The sequence below is a fragment of the Ictidomys tridecemlineatus genome, chromosome 7 (assembly GCF_052094955.1).
Source record: "Ictidomys tridecemlineatus isolate mIctTri1 chromosome 7, mIctTri1.hap1, whole genome shotgun sequence".
Taxonomy (NCBI): Eukaryota; Metazoa; Chordata; class Mammalia; order Rodentia; family Sciuridae; genus Ictidomys; species Ictidomys tridecemlineatus.
This window is the reverse complement of record NC_135483.1, coordinates 3,088,391-3,113,112: the sequence shown is the minus strand read 5'-3', so window position 1 is coordinate 3,113,112 and position 24,722 is coordinate 3,088,391. Positions and strand designations below refer to the sequence as shown.

The window sequence follows — 24,722 nt, the reverse complement described above, 5'->3', positions numbered from 1 at the left end:
AGCTACAACCCCAGTCCCTGAGCATCAGTTACTAGGGTCCCACATCAGTCCAGAGGGACCTGTGAAGCCACACACAAATGACAGGCTATTAACATGAAGTGAGAACTGTGCTGTCCAACACAGTGTAGCAACTAGCTATGTGCACCCATTTATACCTCCATTTATTAAAATCAATTTAAAATTCCGTTCCTGGCCACACTCACTGTTTCTCAAGTGGTCACTACCCCTGTGTGGTAAGTGGATACCAAACTAGATGGGGCACACACAGGGCTTTTCCATCAATGTTCCACAGGACTGGCAGGGCTGGGTTCAGGGGATGACTCTAGGATTTCGGGCAAACTGCCTCCCATGGGCCTGGTGCTGGAGGCCTGAAGGTATAGGCAGGAATGGAGAGATGTATGGACATTGGGAATGGGGCAGAGCTACCATGGGGACAACCACTACCATGGGGACAACCCAGACTCAGAAAGATGATACACAGAACTTGTGGCAGGGCAAGGGAGGGAGAACCTGTAGCAGGCCAGAAGGGACCAGCAAGGGGCCATGTAGCAGGGGGTGGATAAGCTCCTTTCCCTGCCTTCCTGCTGCAGGGGTGAAGGGTTCCTGTGGTCTGCTCTCTGTGACTCCAACAATCTGGACCCAAGCCATAGGAAGGCAGTGTTCACGTGGCTCAATGCACGTGTTCAGCGTGCAGTGCCATCATCAGGCTCTGGAAGGGAGAAGCCCTAGAGTTTTCCCCTCTCCAGGAGAGAGGCAGGTGTGAACCACCACCTGCAGCAAAGCCTCACAGATACCACAAGAGAACAAGCGCTCAGAACCAGCCACATAGCTCCAGCAATTCAGGGCATCTGGGACCTACAATTATTTTCAGGATCAATTTTTAAACCAGAATCTTTCATCTTTTTATTTTCTGCAGTACTGGGGATGGAAACCAAGGCCTCATGCAGGCTAGGCAAGTGCTCTACCACTGAGTTACATCCAGCCCTAGAGCTCTCCTGATTGTTTATTTTAACACTGCCCTGCAAGGGAGACAGACTACCACTGACTGACAGGGTCTGCTTCTCTTTCCCTTTGAGCTCTGCACTTCCCACTACCACTCAGTGGTTCTGGCAACCAGCACACAGTTGTATCCCTGAGGAGGGCCTTATACAAGCCCCATCGCCTTCCCCTGGCTGTTCAAAATGGACCATGCAAGAAGACAGCATAGAGGGCTCTACACCCTGCCCTCAGAGCTCCCAGTCAGCAGACTAAACACTTGCCAGGGCGCAGGAACTGCTGAGTCACCTGCAGCCCACCCTTTGCCTTGCACACGTGTTCATGTCCACAGACACGCAGCATGCCAGAGGACTCACCTGGAATGGGCATTATATCCATATTCACGGGAAGTAAGCATGTGACATGGTGGGATCTGGGGACTGAACCCAGCAGTGCTCTACCACTGAACTTACATCCTTGGCCATTTTTATTTTGAGACAGGGTCTCACTAAGTTGCCTAGGCTGCCTTAAAACTTGCTGATGCCACTCTGGTGGTTGGGATTACAGCTGTGTCACTCTGAAATAGCAAGGGAAAAGGAACCTGGGGCCCAATACCTGGCCGAGAGAGTCAATCTCAATGTCAAGGATAAATCTGTCTTCTCTTTCAGCATCATTTCTGAGAAGACCCTGGCCTTGTTTGGTGACCTTAATATAATGTGGATATAACTCCTCAAATATTTAAAGCCATGGCAAAAAAATGACCAAAACTAACTTCAAAATATAACTTTATTGCATATTCTCATATATCCCTATCTTATCTTTTCTCCATATCTCTCAGAATTGAGACTCTTTAATCTAAAAATAATACAGAAGTCCTTTAACTTCAAAATCATACATTACCCCTCTTATAAGCTGGTGAGGTATTAACATTCTCTACCTGCAGTACGGAGTCCCACCTCTCTCTTCATGACATTCTCCCTTCCATCCTGGCTAATGAAAAGAACTCTGTTGGCCATGCACAATGCTGCACTCCCCAGCTCCTCATGTGGCCAGGTGAGATCAAGGTCTCTCCAAGGGAAAGCACTATGTACACATTTGTATCCTGAAACAGGAGAGAAAGAGAAGGTCCATCTCTGCCCACTCACGGGGTGGAATACCCACGTGATGAGTAGCTTCCAGCAGCCTCGCCAGGCCACGAGGAGGCATTAGACTGTGAAATGGCAAGGGAAAAGCAATCTGGGGCCCGGTGGCTGAGAAACACTGTCTAGGACTTGTTTTAATGAGAGACAAATGAGCAATATCAGGGAAGCCACTTGCAACTCCTGCCAACTGTGTCAGCATCCCCTTCTTTCCATATGATTATAGACATAAAGCAAGTACTGAATTACCATTGACAAGAAAGACAACAGAAAAAAAAAGAAATGAAAACAAATCACAAATATAATCAATCTTGGTTAATATTATTTATTTTTTGCCATGATGGGGATGAAACTTGGGCTACGCAGGCATTCTACTGCTGAGCTACCCCTAGTCCCTTCATGTGCCAGGCAGGCAAGCTACCACTGAGCTACACCCCAGAAATTTCCTCAGCTAATTTCAAATCACATATTTATTCATCCTAAAAATTTCTTATGAAATGCCTGATAAACATTAGATGCTCTGTCGAGTGTGGGAAAATGGGTAGACCCCCGACATTGATGCAGTTCACATTCTACGAGGGAATAGAGACAATTATACAAACAACTATAGCGCAAAACACACTACATGCAAAAATGATGTGAATTCTGAAAAAAGGTGAAGTGCTCATAGGGAGGTGAAATGCAAAGTTAACAGGTTCGCTGCGACCATTTCCCACTGTGAAGTTCTAGTCTGAAGGATGATCATGTTAAGCCTCTTCCTGCTCTAACATCAACTGGGAAGATAGTGTGTAGCACTGTGCTGATCTGCTGGCACTGTAAGCAAGACAGTATGAGAGCTGATAGAGAAATCTGACTTCCTGGGCTACTGCCTGTGTACCCAGCCTCTTGCTCTCAGAAGATGCAGATGAAGCCTCTTTTGTGCTGCTGTTTGTTTCCTAGTAGTGTTTTGTGCCAGGCTGGGTCTGGGACCTCTCTGCCATGTTATTGTTCCTTCACCTACAAAAGAGGCACCTTGGTTCCACAAGGCTTGGAAGGACATAGGAAGAATGATGAACTCTAATTTAATTATAGAAAAAATACAGAAGATTCTAGATGGTGCTTATCCCATCATCTGAGGCCAGCGCCATTACTTTAAGTATAATTCAACTAGCTATTTTGAAATGTAGCAAAGCTGAAGGGGTCATCTGTACTAGGATGACCAAGCTTATCTTTAAAGTTTCCAATCAAATATCAACTATTTTTTTATAATGGGCAAAGAAAAAGAGAACCCAGATTATGATAAGAAACAAACAATATTCTATATCCATGTATAATTCTCATCTATACTGAAAAAAACACAAATTCCTAAATGGCTGCAAGTTACCAACAAAAACCAATCAGAGTAAGTACTGCCAAGCCTGCCCTTGGGCATGAGAGCAGAGAGCCCCAGTCCTCCTGCAGGTCAGTCACACAGCCACACCATGCCCAGAGCACACCAGGCCCTAGCACCCGAGCAGGGAGAGCCCAGCAGTGTCTCTACACACCTCTAAGGCATCAAGAGAATACAACCATTGCACTAGAACTGAGACTATATGGGAAGTACAGAAATTTACAAAACGACAGAAACAGAAAGCCAAGTGTGTTGACACAAGCCTGTTAATTCCAGTGTTTCTGGAGGCTGAGGCAAGAGGATTTCAAGTTTAAGGAAAGCCTGGGCAACTTAGCTAGGTGTACTCAATGGTAGAGCCCTCCCAGGTTCAATCCCCAGGACCAAAAACAAAAACAAAAGTAGAATTTTATCACTAAAAACTAAATGTTAACAAACTTATATATATATAAAAAAATACTTTAAGAAATTAGAGGAAAATTGTATGAGGAAGACTGAAACTCAACCAGGATGCTTGATTGACAGGGTGAGAAGGCACAGGCCAGAGGACCAGTGCTATGGGCAGCTGCAGTGCATTTTGGGCCACCCATGGCTCCACCAGAAGCCACCAGTGGATAGAAATGAAGCCCAGGAGCCTCGATCAGCCAGTCCAGGGCCTCCCAGGAATCAAGTAAGCACAGATTTAGATGCTGATGGTGCCCCATGGTCACTATCAAACAGCACACCGCAGCTGTGCATGGGACACATGACAGATAAATATGAACACACAGAGCTACACACCAGAGACCATGGGGACAGGGCCACTAATGCTTTCGGTGAAGATGAAAGCAGTAAATGAAAAGCCAAATGGCCAGGGCACGAGGGCAAGGGAGTGCTGAAGAGAAATTAAGAAACCAGAAGCAGAGGTAAAAAGCTAAACGCACATGGCCACTGAGGGAAGGGGGAGAAGAAACGCTGAGGTAGACCAAGCAGATAACTGAAAAGATCACAGATGCACTCCCAAAGAACACATGAATTCACAGAGCAAGAAGCCAGCCATGTCCTGATGGGATTCATAAAAGGAAATCTATGCTCAAGACATGAGTAAAATAAAAATAATAATAATAATAAGATCTTAAAAGAATGCAAGAAGGAAGAGATCCCAACAGACCTTTTCCGAAGTTGTAATAGATTGTCATCTGCACAAAACTGAGAAAGTACAACTTGGATGTTACATTTGAAGTCAAAGTACACACAGGATGTTTTAAGAAATAAAATGACAGCCGGGCACAAGGGACCTTGGCTGTAATACCAGCAACAGGGAAGGCTGAGGCAGAGGGATTTCCAAGCTTAAGGTTAGCCTCTGAAACTTAATGAGACCCTGTCTCAAAACTAAAATGTTAAATAGAAATACAGGGTAGGGGGTGTAGCTCAGTGGTAGAACACCCTGGGTTCAATCCCCAGTACCTTCCAAACAATATAAATAAATAAAATGACAAACTATGGGGTTAGCAATAGCAATGTTCTATGTCTGAAATTTAAGAAAGGATAGAATTAACAGAAACACTTGTCATGTAAGCTGGAAGGCGAAGGGAGCCGGTGTGCTCCAAGGTCCTTGCATTATTTCAAAGAAGATGAAGTCATTTAAGAATCTAGATGTGTCTAGCTAATGCAGAAAATGAAGTATAAGGGCAACTAATAAAAGGGTCAGATAGTTTATAAATTCACAACTCATTAGAGAAGAAAATCTGAAAGAAGAAAATCCACCTAAGACACGCACACACGCACACACACAGCAGGACACCAGCAACAAAAAACAAGTACAGAACATTAATCATAATGGACATAAATGCATTATGTCTATCATTTAGAAGAAAGATTTGGCAAACTGCATTTACAGAATCCCATTCCATGGTATTTACAAGGAAAACATCTAAAAAGTCTAAGGACATAGAAAAGTTGAAAGCAAAAAATGGAAAATAAAGCAAGCCACAGCAATCTGAAGAGGGCAAAACAGACTTCAAAACCAAAACAAAAACCATATCACTAGGCACAAAGGGTCACTAAATAGCAGCAGGTTCAGTCACCAAGAAGGTAGAAACACTGAACCAAAAAAAGCAAAGCCTGCTGTCATATTCCCCTCTCACCTGGTATTCCAAGAGACAAACTACCAGGACACTCACAATCCTGATGCAACTCAACACCTGTGAAGACCCATCACACAGAGCAGATACATCAGTTGGCATAAAGTACGGGGCGAGGGCTGCACGCTCACTGCAGAGGCCTCGCCCATCTTGTGAAGGTCTGAGACTTTTGATTCATCCACCAAGACAGCCTCACCAGTCAAAAGGCACTTCTCAGACTAAAGTTAAAATGTGTTGTAATGGGGCTGGGATTGTGGCTCAGTGGTAGAGCGCTGGCCTAGCATGGGCAGGACCTGGGTTCGATCCTCAGCACCACATAAAGATAAAAGGCATTGTGTTGTGTCCATCTACACCTAAAAAATAAATATAAAAAAAATGTGTTGTAAGAATTCTACACATTTGGAGATATTAAACAGAAATGAATTCACAAAGGGTTAGAATGAGCACTTAATAATCTTAAGTTTTTGCATGCCTTTTAAAAAAAATCAGGTCCTGAACCTCAAAAACCAAAATGAAAGTAACTGACAGATTTTACAACATTAAAAAAATTTTCAGGGCTGGGGATGTGGCTCAAGCGGTAGTGCGCTCGCCTGGCATGCGTGCGGGCCCGGGTTCGATCCTCAGCACCACATACAAACAAAGATGTTGTGTCCACAGAGAACTAAAAAAAAATAAATATTTTTTAAAAATTTCATATAATGAAAGCCATATATACAAAGTTGAAAGACAAAGATGAGCTAGAATCAATACAACAATTATTATAAGCACAGGGTTAAAATAACAAAAACTTCTTAAGATTGATGAAGAAAAATATAAAAGTATATTAGAAACACTGTAAATAATGCAATTTGCAAAAAGGATATGCAATGGCCACATATGAAAGTTATGTAACGTCACCAGTCATCAAACAATGTAAATAAAATAAGTTATTACTTTTTATTCTCTAGACAAAATGAACCAAAAAACATGGCCACAACACTTTGTTATGTAGATCGAATGTGCACCATAGGTGGCTGCTCAGATGTGCCCTCACATCATCTGATGGCACATACCTGTAATCCCTACTACTCAGAGGGGTAAGGCAGGAGGATCCCAAGTTTGAGGCCAGCCTCAGCAACTTGGCAAGATCCAGTTTCAAATGTTAAAAAAAAAAAAGGTGGGGGTGATGGGGTAGGGATATAGCTCAGTGGTAGGACACCCTGGGCTTACCCATGATTGCAAAAATGAACAAACAAAAGCAGGATACATGTTCAGCATCATTCCACTACATGAAAACCATGCATGGCATGCACACCTGTGCATTTAAAAGGGAGTTATAAGGTGTTCAGTAGGACTGCAAAGATATTATCAGGATGTGATGGGATTGGAAGATGTTTTTTCTATCTGGCAATGTAGTTTCAATTTTCTCTAAAACGTAGTATTCTTAACTTTGAAAACAAACTAAAACCTACTTAAAACAGCTCAATATGAAATCAATAAATGACTCCTGCAGACACTGAATGATGTGCTCCCACGCTGACTGATGGCCTCTCTTTGGGATAATGAACATGTGTGTCCAGGGCTGGGCTCTTGACTGATCACTAGACTTAACTCGCTACAAACACTCAGAATGTAGGCAGGCACCAGCAGGACCACTTCACCAATCTGGAAATAGCCACCAAGAGCGTGACTTGTCCCAATAGCGTGACTTGTCCCAATAGCAAGTGGACAGCTGGTCACTAGCATAGGGACGGGAACCCAGGTCACTGCTGCACGAGCCCAGGGAACCCACAGCCTCTCACAGAGGCAGGCAATAAGTGCACACGGCTATAAAACAGCAAAGAACCACTGTGGTGGGGGAAGTGTGGACTCAGAAAGAAGACACAGAAATAGGAGCACGAAACAGCTCAGAACGACGGGGACCTCGTAGTTCAAGGATTTGAAGGACTACCGTCCTTGAGGCAACCATGGCAACCACCAGGCTGCCACATAACCACTACAGAGGCAAGCTGACAGCAAACAGCTATAAAACAGACCACTCACTGCTCAACCAACCCCCTGGGGAGGAGCTAATTCACCAACCCAGGGGGTGTCCATTCCTCCTGATCAGGTGACAGCCACAATAACCCTCCTGTTCAGCAATTCCACAAAAACCCCACAGCCCTGAAGCCACCGACTAGCACCCATCTGTGCTCTTCTATTCATCTACGCTCCTGTCCCAGGATTTCTACCAGCTTCAGTGTAACACTGACTCTCAGTAAGATCTGGAACTTAAAATTCCTCCCTGAGACATACTGTGCCCACTTCACACTGTGGACACCTGCTTCTTCATTGCCTTCACCTGGATTTCCCAACTGCCAAACACAGGTCAGCTCCTTGTCCACAGAGACATTTCAGGAATCCACCCTCCTGGGACCCAGCACACCTGGCCTTCGTTCCTCCAGGAATTTGGTTTTCTACCCTCATAGAGGCAAGGTGGAACACAATTCCCACCATTGTTTTCCCAGTCCTGGCTTCCCCAAACATTGTGAAGGACCATGCGTTCCTGGCCACTCTCCCTGGAACGTGCCACCAGGGAAGCAGCACTGTGTCCAGACTCCACCTCATACGCCCTGAAGGACTTCCATAGAGCACCACATTGATTCTTGCTGGCTTTTGGCTTCCACAAATCTCCCACCAGATTTTTTTCCCCCAAGAACAACTTTTTAATTTGTGCACTTTTCATAATTTTTGTTATTAGTTCTCAATTTGAAGTAAGTTAACATAGATAAAAATTTTTAAATTGTTAACCCAATTAGTCTGGCTTGGATTTTTAACAATCTGTGTTTAAAATTTGTTCTTTTTGGTTATATGTGACAGTAGAATGTATTTTGACATACATACATGGAGTATAACTTCCCATTCTTGTGACAGTGCAGGATATGGAGTTTCACTGGTCATGTATTCAGGTAAGAACACAGGAAAGTTATGTCCGACTCATTCTACTGTCTTTCCCATTCCCATTCCCCTCATCCAATCCAGTGAACCACCACTCTTCCCTCCCCTCCACGTATTTTGAGTCAGCAGCTGTATATGAGAGAACATTCAGTCTTTGTTTTTTGGAGATTGGCTTATTTCACTTAGCATGATAGTATCAGATTCCATCTATTTACCAGCGAATGCCATAATTTCATTCTTCTTTATGGCTGAGTAATAGTTCATGTTGTATATATACTATATTTTCTTTATCTATTCATCTGTTGACGTGTTGGTTTCATAGCTTAGCTATTGTGAACTGAATTGTTATAAACATGGATGTGGCTGCATCACTACAGTATGCTAATTTTAAATCCTTTGGGTATATGCCGAGGGATATATACCAAAAGGATTTAAAATCAGCATACTATATATAACAGGGTCAAATGGTGGTTCCATTCCAAGTTTGCTTAGGAATGACCATACTGCTTTCCGTAGTGGTTTCACCAATCTGCAGCCCAACCAGCAATGTATGAGTGTACCTTTTTTCCCCCACATCCTCATTAACATTTATCATTACTTGTATTCTATTTTCCCCCCATAGTTTTATTGAGGTAAAATTGAAGTACAATAAAACACACATATTTGAAGTATGCCTTTTCATCAGTTTTGACATGTATGTAACCAATACAATCAATATAAAAAGTATTTCCATCACTTTCTTTAAAATTTGAAATCATGCAGACTGTGTTTCCTTCATGATTTCTTACATTAGAAATCAATCACCTTAAGATATATACAACCTCATCCCCACGTCATCTAATTCAAAATTAAATGGCATACTTATAAATATGTCAGAGGTCAAAGAAGAAAGGACAAGAAAAGTAAATAAAAAGTGCTTTGAACTAAGTGGTAATTAAAACTTAAAATATCAGGATCTTGGGGATGAAACAGTACTCAGGAACGTTTATAAAGTACTTGAATCAGAAAGAAGGTAGACTAACAATCAAATTATTTTCAAGTTATGTAGTGGGAAGGAAAAACAAGTAGGAGCAGAAATATATGATATAAATAATACAGATAAAATTTGATAAAAAATAAAGAAGTCTAATCAAGAAAGAAAAGTATGAACACAAAAATTAATTTCAATGGAAAACGAACTATCAAAATAACCCTACAGCCAGGCACAGTGGCGCATCCCTGTAATCCCAGCTGCTTGGGAGGCTGAGTCAGGAGGATTTGTATGTTCAAAGCCAGTCTCAGCAAAATCGAGGCACTATACAACTCACTGAGGCACTGTCTCAAAATGTAATACAAAACAGGGCTGGGGATGTGACTCAATGGTCAAGTACCACTGAGTTCAATCCCTAGTACCTCCCCCTCATTCCCCCCCTCCCCCACCAAAAAAACCCTACAGATGCTAAAAATATATTAATATTACATTGTATGTCAACACATGTGATAGCTTATATAACATGGTCTATATAGAGAAAGATCCATGTGCTGCTGAAAAGAAAATGTATTCAGTCATTTATGGATGAAATATTCTATATGTCAAGCCTAAATTATACATTGTATTTTTCACCTCTATAACTTCTTTAGTTTTTGTTTGGAGGATCTATCCAGGGGGGCAGAGGCATGTTAGAGTTAACCAGTATTATTGTATTGTGGTCTACTTGATTCCTGAAATTGAGAAGGGTTTGTTTGATCTACATAGATGTTCCATGTTTGGGACATAAATATTTATGTTGCTATGTCTTGTTAATATATAATTCCCTTAATAAGTATGAAATGGCCTTCTTTGTCCCTTCTGATTAACTTTGGCTTGAAGTCCACTTTATCTGATGTAAGGACAGAAACCCCTGCTTGTTTACATGAATTATGTGAGAGATGTTTTTTCCCACCCTTTCACCTTCAGTCTGTAGGTGTCTTTGCCTATGAGGTGAGTCTCTTGGAGAGCACACATTGTTGGGCCTTGCTTTTTAATCCAATCTGCTAGTCTGTATCTTTTAATTGATGAGTTTAGGCCATTAATTTTCAAGATTATTACTGAGATATGATTTGTATTCCCAGTCATTTGGGTTTATTTCTAGTTTTTAATTTGAGTTAGTTTTTCCTTTGATTGACTATTTCTTCAGTGTAGTTCCTTCCTCCCTTTGTTGGTTTTCACTTTTTTAAAAAAAAATTTATTTCATCTTCATGGAATACTTGCTTGAGAATGTTCTGCAGTGCAGGCTTTTCTAGTTGTGAATTGTTTTTACCTTTTGTTTATCACAGAAGGTTTTTATTCCATTTTCAAATCCGAGGCTTAATTTTTTTGGATATAGTATCCTTGGCATCCATTTTCCTTTAGAGCTTGGTATATGGTTTTACAGGACCTGGCTTTGAGGTTCTAAGTTGAGAAATCAGGTGAGATCCGAATTGGTTCCCCTCATATGTAATCTGATATTTTTCTCTCACATTCTTTAAAATTCTATCTTTATTCTGTATGTTAGGCATTTTCATAATAATGTGCCTTCGTGTGAGTCTGTTGTAATTTTGTACATTTGGGGTCCTATAAGCTTCTCATATGTGATTTTTCATTTCATTCTTTAGGCCTGGGAAACTTTCCAATATTATTTCATTGAAAAGATTCGTGCATTCCTTTGGTTTGTATCTTGTACCTTCATCTATTCTGATAGATCTTTAATTTGGTCTTTTCATGTTATCCCATAGTTCTTGGAAGTTCTGTTCATGGTTTCTTAGCATCTTCACTCCATGGTTAACTCTATTTTCAAGATTATATATTTTGTCTTCATTGACTGAGATTCTATCTTCCAAGTGGTCTAGTCGGTTTGTGATGTTTTCTATTGAATTTTTAAATTTGATTTATTGTTTCCTTCATTTCAATGATTTCTGCCTTTTCTCTTTTCCCAGAATCTCTGCCTCTTTTTTGAAGTGATCTTTCACTTCCTGTATCTTCTGGTTTCATTTCTTATACCATTCTTTACTTTGCTGATTCATTTAACTATATACACTCTAAACTCCTCTGACATTTCCTCCACTGCGGTGTTGATGGATTCTGTTACTGTAGTATCTTGGTTTGTGTGGGGCAATTTGTTCCCTTGCTTTTTCATGTTGTTTGTGTGTCTACCCATCTAACGGAATGGATCTGAGGCAGTAGAGTTTCTACCCAGTGGACTTATAGTGTCCCTGAAGGTTTTCAGTACCTGTTTAGGGGGAGACAAATAATTACAATGACCAATGCAAACAATATACAGTATTAAACCAAATAGTTCCTATTATGTCATCTACAATGTTAATTATCACAATAAACAGACATGATATGATCGGTTATTGCCTACCATAAAAACAGCAAGTTTGCAAAAGGGTTTATAATTTCAAATGGTGGACAGGGAGAGAACAGAAGTGATATAGGATGTGATGATTATGAGAGAGGAGGAGAGAAATAGTAAAAAAGGAAGAGTGAAAGAGAACAATAGAGTGACTGTTAGCAGAAGAGAGAAGGGAAACAATAGGAGAAAAAATACATGTAAGTAAAAATTTTTTAAAAATTAAAAATAAAAATAGAATACAAAATAAAACTAAAATGTACTAATCAAACATATAGTTCACAAAAACTAGTTTATGAAAAATAACTGGTTTCAAAAATGCTAGAAATGAGGGGGGAAACCCACATATGAATATGTATAAATAGCCACGAAACCTTGAGATCACAATTAAACATAGAAAAAGAATTTTAAATAAAGATCTTAAAGAAAAGGTAAAGATTTCTTTCTGTTGGAGTTCAAGAGATTCTCAGTTTTTCCTCTCAGGGTTTTCTGGAGTGTGATGTTCCACCCCCTAGATTGCTGAAATGAGAGAGGTCATCCCACAGGCAGAGATCTGGAGACAGGGTTTAGGATTGCATGGGCTCCAAGCTCTTCACTGAATGCCAACTGGCCTGGAGATTTTAAATTGGCACACCTTCAGTGACCAGCACTTCCTACTCCAAACTGAAAGACTGTACCCCAGGGCTCTCCTCTGGATCCTGCTCATATGGTTGGGAACCCGATTCTTAGTCCCCTAAGCCACCTTCGGATCCCATGTTTCCTGACCTCGGATTCAGTATCCAAAAATCTCTCCTAACCCTGCCCTTACGAGTTCCCAGTCAGATGTGTGTCTCTCCCAGCAGGTCCTCCAAACAACTGGTTTGGAGGGAGAGGGGTAGAGCCAGGTGGGTTTTCAAGACCAGTTGTCCCCTGTGTAAACCTCTTTCCATGTTTGTTTACTGGGCCTATAATTTGGGCCAAACTTGGGTTTGCCAGGAATTGGCCTTCATAGCTGCTGGCCCACGCACCGCACAGCAGCTGCAAAATGGTTCCTTCTTTAGTCTTCATCAGGCCATCAGCTTCTTTTCCCATTTCATCACTACTGTGCAGCGAATCTTTTTGGTTTGTCGGCAATGTCCTTAATCTCTATATGCTCCATACCCAGACACGTCGTGGGCCTCCCAAAAATGAGGGTTTTGTTAATTCCTTTATCCCTCTAATATGCTTATGGAGGGATCGCTCTGGCCGGTGCTTCTAGCCCAGCCATGGCAGTGGCTGTGCCACTGGGGATATTTTTCCTTATTTTATTATATCCAACCTCCTGAGTTCCTGATCTGCTTTGAATGTCCAGCTTTAAATTCCAGAAAAGTACCTCTACTTTTTTTGGTCCACCTCCTTGCTGATAAGCTGCCTATCTGCTTTCTTGGTTTTTCCTTGTTACTTGTATTCTTGATAATTGCCATCCTGACTGGAGTGAGATGGAATCTCAGTGTACCTTTAATTTGTATCTCTCTAATTGCTAGAGATATTGAACATTTTTTCATTTATTTGTTAACTGATCGTATTCTCCTGTGAAGCATCTGTTCAGTTCCTTTGCCCATTTATTGATTGGGTTATTTGTTCTTCTGGTGTTAAGTTTTTTGAGTTCTTCATATAACCTGGAGATTAATGCAGGTGATTAATGCAAACATTTGTCTCCCATCCTCTAAGTCTCTCTCACATTCTTTGAAAAAATATTTTATTTAGAGGCAGGGTCTGAGCTGCTTAGGGTCTTGCTAAATTGCTGAGGCTGGCTTTGAACTTTCAATTCTCCTACATTAGCTTCCTGAGCCAATGGGATTACAGGAGTAAACCACCGCACCCAGCTCTTTTCATGTTCTTGATTGTTTCCTTTGAAGGAAGAAGCTTTTTAGTTTTAATCCATCCCGTTTATTGATTCTTGATTTTACTTCTTGCACCACATTTTTAAAACTTGAGATAAACATTTCACTTTAGAGTAGTTTTAGATTTCCCAGGTTGCAGAGATGATACCTCATCTACCAATATCTGGGTGCCTTGCTATTAACATCTTGCATCACTTCGTACATTGGTCACACCTGACCGGATGTCCCTTCTCTGGGCCAGGCTCCTATGTGGAACAGCATATTTAAAATCATGTTCTCTGTTGTAGGTGCCACCTGGCACTGCCGGTCTCTTGGGCTTGCCTTTTTCCTTGATGACCTGCACTGCCAGTTTGAGGAGTGAGAGTTAGATATTTTATAAAATGATCCTCAACTGGGCTTTGTAGGGAGTTATTCTCATGATAGACTGGCGTAAGGGCTTGGAGAGAAGGACCACAGTGGTGAAATACCACTCTCAACACATCGCATTACGGTGGCACCCTGTCAACAAGACTTGTCCCTACTGGCACTGACCTGGACGCCCTGGCAGAGGCTGCCTGCTGGGTTCCTCCATGCAGCGTTTGTTGTTCCCCATGCTCCCTCTCACCTGGTACTCTCTGAAGCAAGCCTAAGTCTTGGGGTGGTCTTACACTCCACCACCTTTGGGAGGAGATGTCTACAGAAAGTATTGGGAATTCTGCAGAACAGACTGCACATTGTATGTTCAAATTATCATCTTAGTATGAATTCTGGGTATTCACTGTATACTCTGGCTCATTATCTAAGCTACATATTTAATTTCTTCCTTGAACTGTTCCCACTTTTGTCACTGAGAGCACCTCAGTTGGCTCCTGTGTCCCTGAGACACTGCTGATTCTTTCTTTCCAGTGCTATGAGAACCTCTAGGCTCATGCTGGTTCTTCCCCTCCCTAGAGCGAGGCACATGGAGAACTGTGTGAGAAACCACCTCTGGTGCTGGACACATCATGGGCTCTAAGCACTGCTTTGATTAGTGATTTAACAGCAAATGCTATGAGCCAATGTTTCCCTTTCCTCTTCCCTTTAAAAATAGACAAGCACTCCCACAGAACTAAGTGAACGTGCCCAGTAGTTTCTCTTTGACTACAGCCCTGGTGCTCAGGGCAAAACCAGAGACAAGAGCCCCACCCTTTGTTGTGGACTCCACACAGACACTAGCTCCATCACTACTCAGAGACTGCTTATTCCTCCCATGGAAAGATTCAAGAGTCTCTTGAATTCCTGTTCCCCTTTCCAACCTTCTGTAAGTATAGAGTTCTAAACCACAAACCTCTTCAGAGACTGCCCTGCTTTGTGTGGCTCAAGGATTCAGCAAGGCTCCAGGGCAAAATGCCCGCGCTTGCTGAGGAGTGTTAATGACCTGACAGACACACTCCTCTATCCCTCAGATGCCCAGGGATCCTCCACCCTCGGGGCATGCTGGGCTCCCTCCTGGAACTAGAGCCCATAGGCACCACTTCTGCCCAGTGCAAACGCTGCCTGAGCTGCTCCTTTGTTTGTGAGGCCAGCCCATGGCACTCTGCTGTGGGACCACTCAAGGTCCATCCTGCATACCTCAGTGGACACACAGCTTCTAGCATGCTGTTCTGTGATCTTGCTGACATGTCTGAGACCCTCCCACCTAGCAATGAGCTTACCCAGGATGATAATTTTGTATTGCTGAGTTTTCAGTCTCAAGCATTTCACTACCAAGGACTCAAAAGGCACTCAATGATGGCTGTCAAGTGAATTAATAAGCAAAGAAATGGACAATGAAGCAGATAACTAAGCAAACCACTAAGATGATAAAAATCACTCCTATTTTTCCTGAATGTTTTTTTTGAAATGAAGACAAAAAATTGTTTTCATTAAGACATTCAATGATTTCTCTGATTCTGGCAATTTATATTTTCAGCATTAAGGAAAGTCTTTCAAGCTGAAGAATGTGGCAACTTTTAAATAAAAGATCCAAACTACAGTGAATGATAGTTTTAATATTTTAATGACATTAATGGTATCATTATTACCACACCAGCTACTGAAGAACTGAAAAAATTCCATTTAAAAATAACTGTGACTAGTAAGATACCCAATTGATCTCTACAGTTTTTAATTTAAGTCAAACAATTAATTTGCATTTATCTAATCTGTTAAGAGACACAACACAGGTGAGATATCTTTTTTTTTTAAGAGAGAGAGCAAGAGAGAGAATTTTTTTAATATTAATTTTTAGTTTTCAGCAGACACAACATCTTTGTTTGTATGTGGTGCTGAGGATCGAACCGGGGCCGCACGCATGCCAGGCGAGCATGCTAATGCTTGAGCCACATCCCCAGCCCCAGGTGAGATATCTTTATAAACACATACAATTACAAATATTTGGTGAGTATCTACTATGTGTGCCAAAGCACTGTGAAAGTGAGACGCTGAGCTCCAAGGCCCAGTGGTGCATTAGGTCACAGCTCTGCAACAAGACGGACTGCTGGGCCACGTGCACATGCGTGACACAACAGGCCCAAAGGACACGTATGTAAGTACCAAAATAACGGCTATATCTACTATTACCCATCATCATTTCAAATGATTTCACATGCTTTGTAGCGACTTCTAAAACTATTTATTTCTACTTTTATTTTTAAATGATTATCTCCCTTGAAAAATCCTATTCTCAAAACAGGGATGGTAAGCTCACAGCATGAGAACAGGTGGATACACCTAGAAAGTCCAGATGAAATCTAATACCATTAAGTCTTTATTACATGGAGAATTTTCACTATATTTTACCAGCACCTCTCAAATGCCAGAAGAATTTCAGTAATGACAGAGAAGAAAGTGTGTTGGCAAAACATTGCACTACTGTAAATGAAAATAAAATTGGCCCTTACAAGAATAAAACAAATATCAATTATCTTTTGGTGAATTATCAAAAGATGAACTTCAGAACTCCCAAAACTGCCAAGGCGTAAGCTCAGCTCAGCTTACATACACGTGAAATCATCTGAGTCTAATGTAGGAATCAATTTCATTATCAGAGAAACTTTTAGATATTTTAAATTTTCTGATGCATGGGCAACAAGTAATCCCTATTCCTCCATTTTTGAAAAAATTCCTTAATATACAGAGAACATGAGCAATAGTGCACAGGCAATACTAGAACTCCATGTAAATCAGAAGCGATGTACCCTCATCATGATTAAATGTAGATGAAAAGTGCGTTAACGTGTTGATAGGCCATACACATTATTAGCATAACATCTACCAACAAATTCAAATGCTTCCTAACAAAATTAATGACATTAAGAATTTTTTAAAAACGTTTTCTTTTCTAGATACATTTTAGAAACATGGTGTCCGAGTCAATAATTTTACGTTAAGAAATGATTCAGTTCTGAATGCTTATGGGTCTAGACAGGTGTGCAGTACTTACTCTAACACTTCATAGTTAGACTTCTTTTCCAGTGCATTGCCGCGCATCTCCCAGTATGATCGCCTAAAACCAGGGAAGACAAATTAAAATATGTATTCACAGAATAAATATGTTGTTAAAGGGTAACAATAGGGGGCAGCTAAGTAACAAGCAAGTAATTTGGAACCTTCTTGCACTTCATTTAGAAGAAAGTACTTGGAAATTTTTTTCAAAAATAATGAAAAGCATTGACAAATAAACACTCAACGTATGGTCACCACCTACCGTATTTCTAGACAACCCAACTTCAAAGCAATTTCCTGGTCCACTTGGTCTGCTATCTCTAGCATGTAGTCGCTCTTTACCTGCAAGGAGAGGAAGCGGGGCTGTTCAGAGGAAGGTCGACTCCACCTAGTCATTCCACAGCATCTGCCGAGTGCCTGTACAGACCACTCACACTGTCAACTACCACTCCAGATTCTGGATATAAAATGAGGGACACCAAATACAATTGAAGAAACAATAGTCTCCTGCTAAAAGAAGCTCACGTCATTGATGCTGGCTTACATGGGATTTAGAAACAACTCACACACCTGAACCATAGGAATGCTAAGCTCCCTTGCACCCTACCCACAGGGTCAGAAGCAAAAACAAGCAGGACAAGATCTTTTTCCATGAAAACTTGCAGCAGATGCATTTTCTAAGCTATGAGTACAGTTCTGCAGCATTTTGGGGATCCAGTGCAAATTCATGGAAATTTACATACTTACCTAGGGAACTGAGGTGTTTCTACTTAACCACTGATTGTATGTGACCAATCTGCAAAGCAAGGAAATGCTTCAAGTCTAACAGAAAGCAAAGAGTCTACAAGAACACCAGAAATGCCTCCCAGCAATGAATATGCTCCATGAGAAGTGCTGATGAGCTATCGAGCAGCTAGCTGTAAGCACAAAGGCGTCTTTAGAGCTGAGACACAATCACGCTTCTGACAGATGAGTGCTGAGAGCAACTTCCGGCAAAAATCCTGAAGATAGGTGCACGCGTCCTGAACCTCCCTCGAAGGGTATCTGGACCATCAAACATTTATTTACTCCATTACACCATGAACTGCACCAATACAAAAATCTTTCATAAGACCTTTGATTTTGTCTCTTGGTCCTTGAAGCCTAACCTATTTACTCTCTGCCCTTCACAGAAATAGTATGTTGATTATTGCCCTGGAAAAAATTTCAAACACCATGCTCTTCAACTACTAGCTCTGAGCCTGCTGGCGCACTGGCTCTACGACTTCTACCCCATTCATTGGCCCTCACTTCACACCAATCTCAGTCTGTCTTATGGTGGGGAGGTCATCATTATGACCTTCTTCTTTGGATATTTTTGTTTCCCCTTTATCTCCTTTAATTGCTATGTAAAACCGTCCCACAATGAAGCCAACCATTTCTCTATGCTTCCAGCAGGACAGCTGGAGAATGCTCATGAACCTCAACTTAACCTCAGCAGGCCTGCTGGGCGTTCCTTCAGCAGTGCTCCCCATGGGGTTCCCCACACACCAGTGTCACACTTTTCCCAGTTACCAGTCTCTATCAGGTGGGAGTACTCTTCTTTGACCTGCTGAGAATGAGAAACCCAATGCCACCGGTACCCACCCACACATTCCTTTCTCTTAGGGCAGGAGAGCTGGCTGGTCCCTAGCATGGGACAACACATGATTTCAAAGCCTGCACAGGCACTTAGACCTGGGTGGTCAACAAATATTGATCAAATGAATAAGCGGGCAAATGAATGAACAGATAAGTAGCCAACACACTGGGGAGTATTTCTGTGTGTGGATATTTTGTAGATGAGACTTATAAGCAAAAATAGTTTCTATTCCTTGCACAGCAGACACTCGAGACTGACAATTGGAATTAAATTACTCAACCCAGTAGGTTAAGTCGAATCACTTAAGACTTCCATTGGCTCACCCTTCTGTACAATAAAGCAATCCAAATGTCAAATCTCAGTGTCTGCACCAGAGCACTTTGTCACTGAATACAAAAAAGGGAGGCACAGAGGCAGATGTTTGCAGTAGAGGAACCCCACAGCTAATTGTGGTTCTGTCTTCCGGTGCATATTCCAGGAGAGCTACAGATACTTGATGACACGCTGAGGAAAACACAAAACTGCTGGAAGATCAGTCACTGAAATTTCTAAACACTATTCACAGATAAGAAAATATGATCTAGACCTGTATTTCATTCTTCAAAACTGAATTCATATGAGTTGCAAAAAGGGTTAATGATAATTTACCAAGCTCTAGAAAATCCCCTAAAAACGACTTCATGCTCTAGGGTTGTTTTTTCTATGGCTCCAATTGACTACTCTTGAGCATCAAAGCTGCTGACCATGGCCTGGAACACCCTATGGTATGAAGTGATTCACATGTTCTGCAAAGGGCTTTGACCAGTGACAGCACGGATGGGCACAGCAGGCCTCATGGCCCTTGTACCTCTCAGTGGGAGGAAAGAAAACACACCCATTGGCTTGTTCCAGGGCTGCCCAACTTGTACCCTCTAGACTGTGTGTTCTGAAGGTCCTGAGAGGGTCACATCATGAGACGGGCTTTCAAATTCAGGGTTCCTTACCCTTGGTGTCCATTTCTCTTGTGAAATACGTTTGGACTTTGCCTTCTACTTTTGCAGAAGAATTGGTTGTTTCCATTTGCAAGATAAATGAAACATACCAGGTCATTTAAGCTCATGTGCACATGCAGTTGTGTACCACACGATGGCATCTCAGTCAGTAGCTTCACTGCATATGTGATGGTGGAATGCTAGAGCTGTCTTAGATCTTACAGTGCATTCTGTGGTGTCTGCACAACAGTAAGATTACCTAATGACACACTTCTCAGAATGGACCCCTACTGTTCCTTGATGCAGACTATACCCCACTGTGAAGCATGTGCATGTGGACATGAGGACATGCTTAGAAGCACATGGGTGCCTTAAGCCAACTGATATGCAGGGCTCTTATAGCCTCAGAAAAACCCTGAGGGAAAGGAGCAAGATGATGGCAGAGAAACATATACTACTTAAAGAGATCTACCAGGGGCCAGGTCCTGTGCTCAGCATTTTACATCCATCATTTCGGATCTTCACAATTCTTCAGGGTAAATTTCATTAGCACTATTTATTTATATATATATAAAACTAGAAAACTTAATTTACACTGGGTCACATAAGCAAGCTTCAAAGATGAAATTCAAACACCAAGATGACTGGTCCCTAAATTGCAGGCTTCACGGTGCCTGCTTTTTTGGACTGTCACAGAGCAGACACATGTGACCTGAGCAGCTGTGGCCACACCACATCAACACAACAGCCCACTGAGACACCTGCCAGCTCTACTGGGCCGCTCATTGCTCTGTGCTCTCTCTTCAGCCAGGATTTCTGCTGAGAACTAATTCTAGGTTCAGCACTGTACAGATGTTTTCAGAAGACTGCCCAGGAGAAGAGCACTCATACTAAAGCCAGCGCCCAGAAGCTCCAGGTGGCGAAAACACCACCAGGGAGCAGCAGCACATTACCAGAAAATTACCTCTGTTGCCTTTCTATTTCTGAATCTTTTATGTACAAGGATGATGAAGAAATAAGAGTTGATTAATATAAATTTAAAAGTTCACCTAAATCTTCATTAACCACAAGAGCTTCTCTGAATCATGGAAATACACAGGCATGGAAAGAGAAGTGTACACTATTAAATCCTACCAAAGAAATACTGAGAATTCAATTCATAGAAAGATAGACCTGTACTTAATTTTTTACTGTTGCATAATTACATATACTAGTGGAATGTTATACCAACCTTGTAAATGTACACAACAAAGCTTGAAAAACACGGTACGTATACAAAACAGAGCCGGAACAACCCTGTGCATGCACACAACAGAGCTGGAACAACCCTGCGAGTGTAAACAACAGAACCTGAACAACGCTGGTTGTGTAAACAACAGAGCTTGAACAACCCTGGACGTGTACAAAACAAGTTTGAACAACCTTGTTTCTAGTACCTTCTCTCTCCCTCCCCACCTGCTCCCAGGTCTCCTGGGCCTATACACAACTTTATCTTCTCTCTGGAAAAGGGCAGCTGACTACCCCGACTTCAGCTGAAAATGTCAGATTTTAAACTCAAATTTCACACTTAGAATTGCAATTCCCTGTTTCTTTTTCTACTAGGGGTTGGACACCCAATGATGCTTTACCACTGAGCCAGATCCCTAGTCCTTTTTATTTTGAGACAAGGTCTTGCTAAGTTGTGATCCTCCTGTCTCAGTCTCTTGAGTTGTGAATACGGGCTTGTGCCACCATACCTGGTTGCAATTTTCAAAAAATGCTTTAACTGTAGCTTCAAGGCCAAAACAGTATAGGATGAAGTTTATTTCTGACAATAAATAATCTGAGTGAAATATTATAAAAATAATAAATTGGAGAAAACAAAAAGATTGATCAACAGCTGGGACCTCACACATTTCCACACCACAGCCTAGTTGTGGTTCTAGACTTGGTTGTTGTCTTGGAATTCTTATTGTTAAATAAACCATTGATTTGTTTGGTATTTCTTACAAATAACAGGTGAATATACTCATGCTAAATATAAAATGTTTACAGGAGTGAACAAATGAGGACTTTGTATTAGATCCAGGCACCTTACGGGTTGATATGTCAAGAGCATCAAGTGAGTTCTACACAACTTCAACATCATCAATGGAAATTTAACGAATGTGGCAATCTTGAAATTAATGGCCACTGCCATTTGCAAAAGGGTGGCAGTCAAAAACAGCTATAACCAATGAGAGCTAAGCAAGAGGAAGAAAAATGTTATACGATGAAGGAAGTCTAATTTTTAAGGTAAATATACTTTCTTGTTTCTAAAAGTCATAAGCTTTATCATCAAAACATATTTTTCAGACTCCTGCCTTACAGTAAATAGTGTTACAAGATTCTAGTTTTAGAATGTGATGACTAACACCTTTCAGGATATTAAAAATGAATCAACAACATTTAATGACCCATTTGAGGATTTCTCACCTGGCAGTCATGTTCAAGACAACTTTTACTGTAACCACGGGCACACAACATCATCTGACCAGAACGGAAACCTTCAACATGAATACATCCACTGGCACATTGTTTCCCTTGTGACTCCACACAGTGGGCATGGACTCCATGTTCTCCTAATTTCTTAGTGGAATGGCTAAACAGCCTCCAAAGTCATTTATAAATTCAATCTAACCCTGATGCTGCCATCCAATCAAGGTGGTCTCATTTTAAAATTTTAAAATTCTGACCAAGGCATTCACTAATTAAATTCTTTAAAGGCTCCCAATAACCTATAGAAAACATAAACTCCTTTTCACTCACATTGGTTTCTTGTCAAGCCACGTTAGCCCCTACTGAAATGCACAAACTCTTCTTTCTCTCTCTTCACCTCATTCCTGTCAAGAGAGCACCTGGATGCAGGTGGATACTCCTTCGAGCCCGACTCCATGCATTCGCTGACCTAGCAGACTCTTCTAGAAGGTCCATGTTGCCTGCTTGTGCTTACTCATAGAACAGGAGCAAACACAAGGCAACTGTCTGCAAGAACTATCTGCAAGACAGAGGAAGCACAGGTGCAAATCACCACCCTTGCCTTACTAGCTCGGGGTGGATGGTCATTGAAGATGTTTAAGACAAAAACCTGACCGACCGAGTGCTCTCAGTGGCAAAATGGTACATGCAAGTGGCTGGTACCCACCAGCAACCTTCCAGGGTACACTTCCACAACACTCACAGGCAACACTTATATGGTGTCATGTTGGGCCACAGGTGTAAACAGCAGCTCTTCAGCGTGAAAAAGTGAGGTTTTGCTTTACTGTTCGAACTACTATCAAGACCAAATGGGTAAAGTTCACTCTAACAAGGACTTTCACATGAGACAGACTTACTGATACCCCAGCTAGAAAATTTTCCTTGAATGAAAGAGAGCAACATGGTTATAGACTACTGTCTCTGAATAAAACAAGTACCATTTAAGATTTGTCCCAGAACACAGCTGTTCACAAAGAATTAAAATCTCAATTTCTTATGGTTAAAAGATTTTCCATACAGTGATAAATTTACATTCTCTGAAATGCTGGGTTTCATCCAACCCTAAAAATATGCAATAAATGATTCAAAGAAACAAAAAAGCATATTAGAGCACTGTCTCATACCTGTTGGTAGAAGAAATTCAGAGTTGGCTTGTCTTCAGTAAACTGGTTCAGAAATCCTTTTGGCAAGTAACGAATCCTTAATTCATATCTAAAAAAAAAAAATTCATGAAATAAATAATAAGAAATAAGTAATTTTCAATTAATTTCTACGAGTCCAAAATTACTGTACATATGGCATTGCAAACTACTTTGAAATATGATTTTAAAAAGACATAATCAATCTTTACATGGAAATCTTTATTTTTAGCAAAAATAAAGGGGTCACTGGGCAACTAAATGGCAGATAATTTTCTCTCGTTTCAAAAATAATGATCCTGTGGCAGGTAGCATGGATCTCGTTCTGCAGGGAGGGCTCAGGGAGGGCCCTGGTCACAGATCTGCTAATCACAGCACGGGCTACAGCTCAGTGTCCTGCAAGGACACAGAACACACCAAATCGCCACCAAGTCCCAGAGGGAACACAGCCCTCACCCCACCACTCAGAGCTAGCTACCGCAGGGGTACAGGCTTTCTGTGTAAGTCTGATGTCTGTTGCACAGTGGGCTCACCATGATCTGAGCTGGCTGCAAGCACAGTGCACTGAGGACCATGAAATCAGCACCTCAGCAGGGCTGGTTGCCCTGTGACCTGCTCCAACTTTTTGGCTATAATGAATAATGCTAGTCTTTTTTCTTCTCCTAAACATAAAAACTCACTAGCTCAGGAAAACAAGTTTAAGAGTGGTCTGGGCTGGGGATGTGGCTCAAGCGGTAGCGCGCTCGCCTGGCATGTGCGGGGTGCTGGGTTCGATCCTCAGCACCACATAAAAATTAAAAATAAAGATACTGTGTCCACTGAAAACTAAAAAATAAATATTAAAAAATTCTCTCTCTCTCTGTCAAAACAAGCTGGCCTTCCCAGAATGTGCTTCACATGCTTCTCCTTCTGGGTTTGTGCACCCGGAGGAACTCTCACATGTCTTCTGGTGAATGTGCAGCAAGTTCCTGCGGTGCAAATCCCAGAGGACAAGCACCGGGCTATGACGGAGGCGAACACAATGCTAGTGGGTGATCCCTGCAGGGTGCCATGCTGTGCCACACTTGGCCTTCTCCACACCCTGGTCCACCTGGTCTCTACCTTTCTACTTGTTCCCAACAGCACAACAAAATTGGACATGGCAGTTTTAGCTGCCTTCTCCATGGGGACACCTCCACATTCTAACTGAATACTCTGGCACAGGTGCAAATTACCACCTCCTTTCGCACCCAAAGTGCCTGGCCTCCTTGCATGCTCTGCCCCACTGAGTGCTCTGTCTCATTTCCTACCACCCCTCCATACTGCCAGCTCTGTGTGTTT

General features: G+C 41.7%; 1 protein-coding gene across 19 annotated transcripts in view; it reads right to left on the bottom strand.

Moving 5' to 3' along the window:
- The window catches only part of Ptk2 (protein tyrosine kinase 2), a 238,148-nt gene that overhangs the window by 119,923 nt on the left and 93,503 nt on the right, over positions 1-24,722 (bottom strand). For all 19 annotated transcript variants that reach the window (XM_078016629.1, XM_078016638.1, XM_078016631.1 and 16 more), the window contains 3 exons: positions 23,388-23,475; positions 17,438-17,517; positions 17,174-17,236 (listed from right to left, as the gene is read on the bottom strand). In XM_078016629.1, coding sequence (XP_077872755.1) covers positions 17,174-17,236; positions 17,438-17,517; positions 23,388-23,475 — 231 coding nt within the window. The remainder of the gene's footprint in view (positions 1-17,173; positions 17,237-17,437; positions 17,518-23,387; positions 23,476-24,722) is intronic.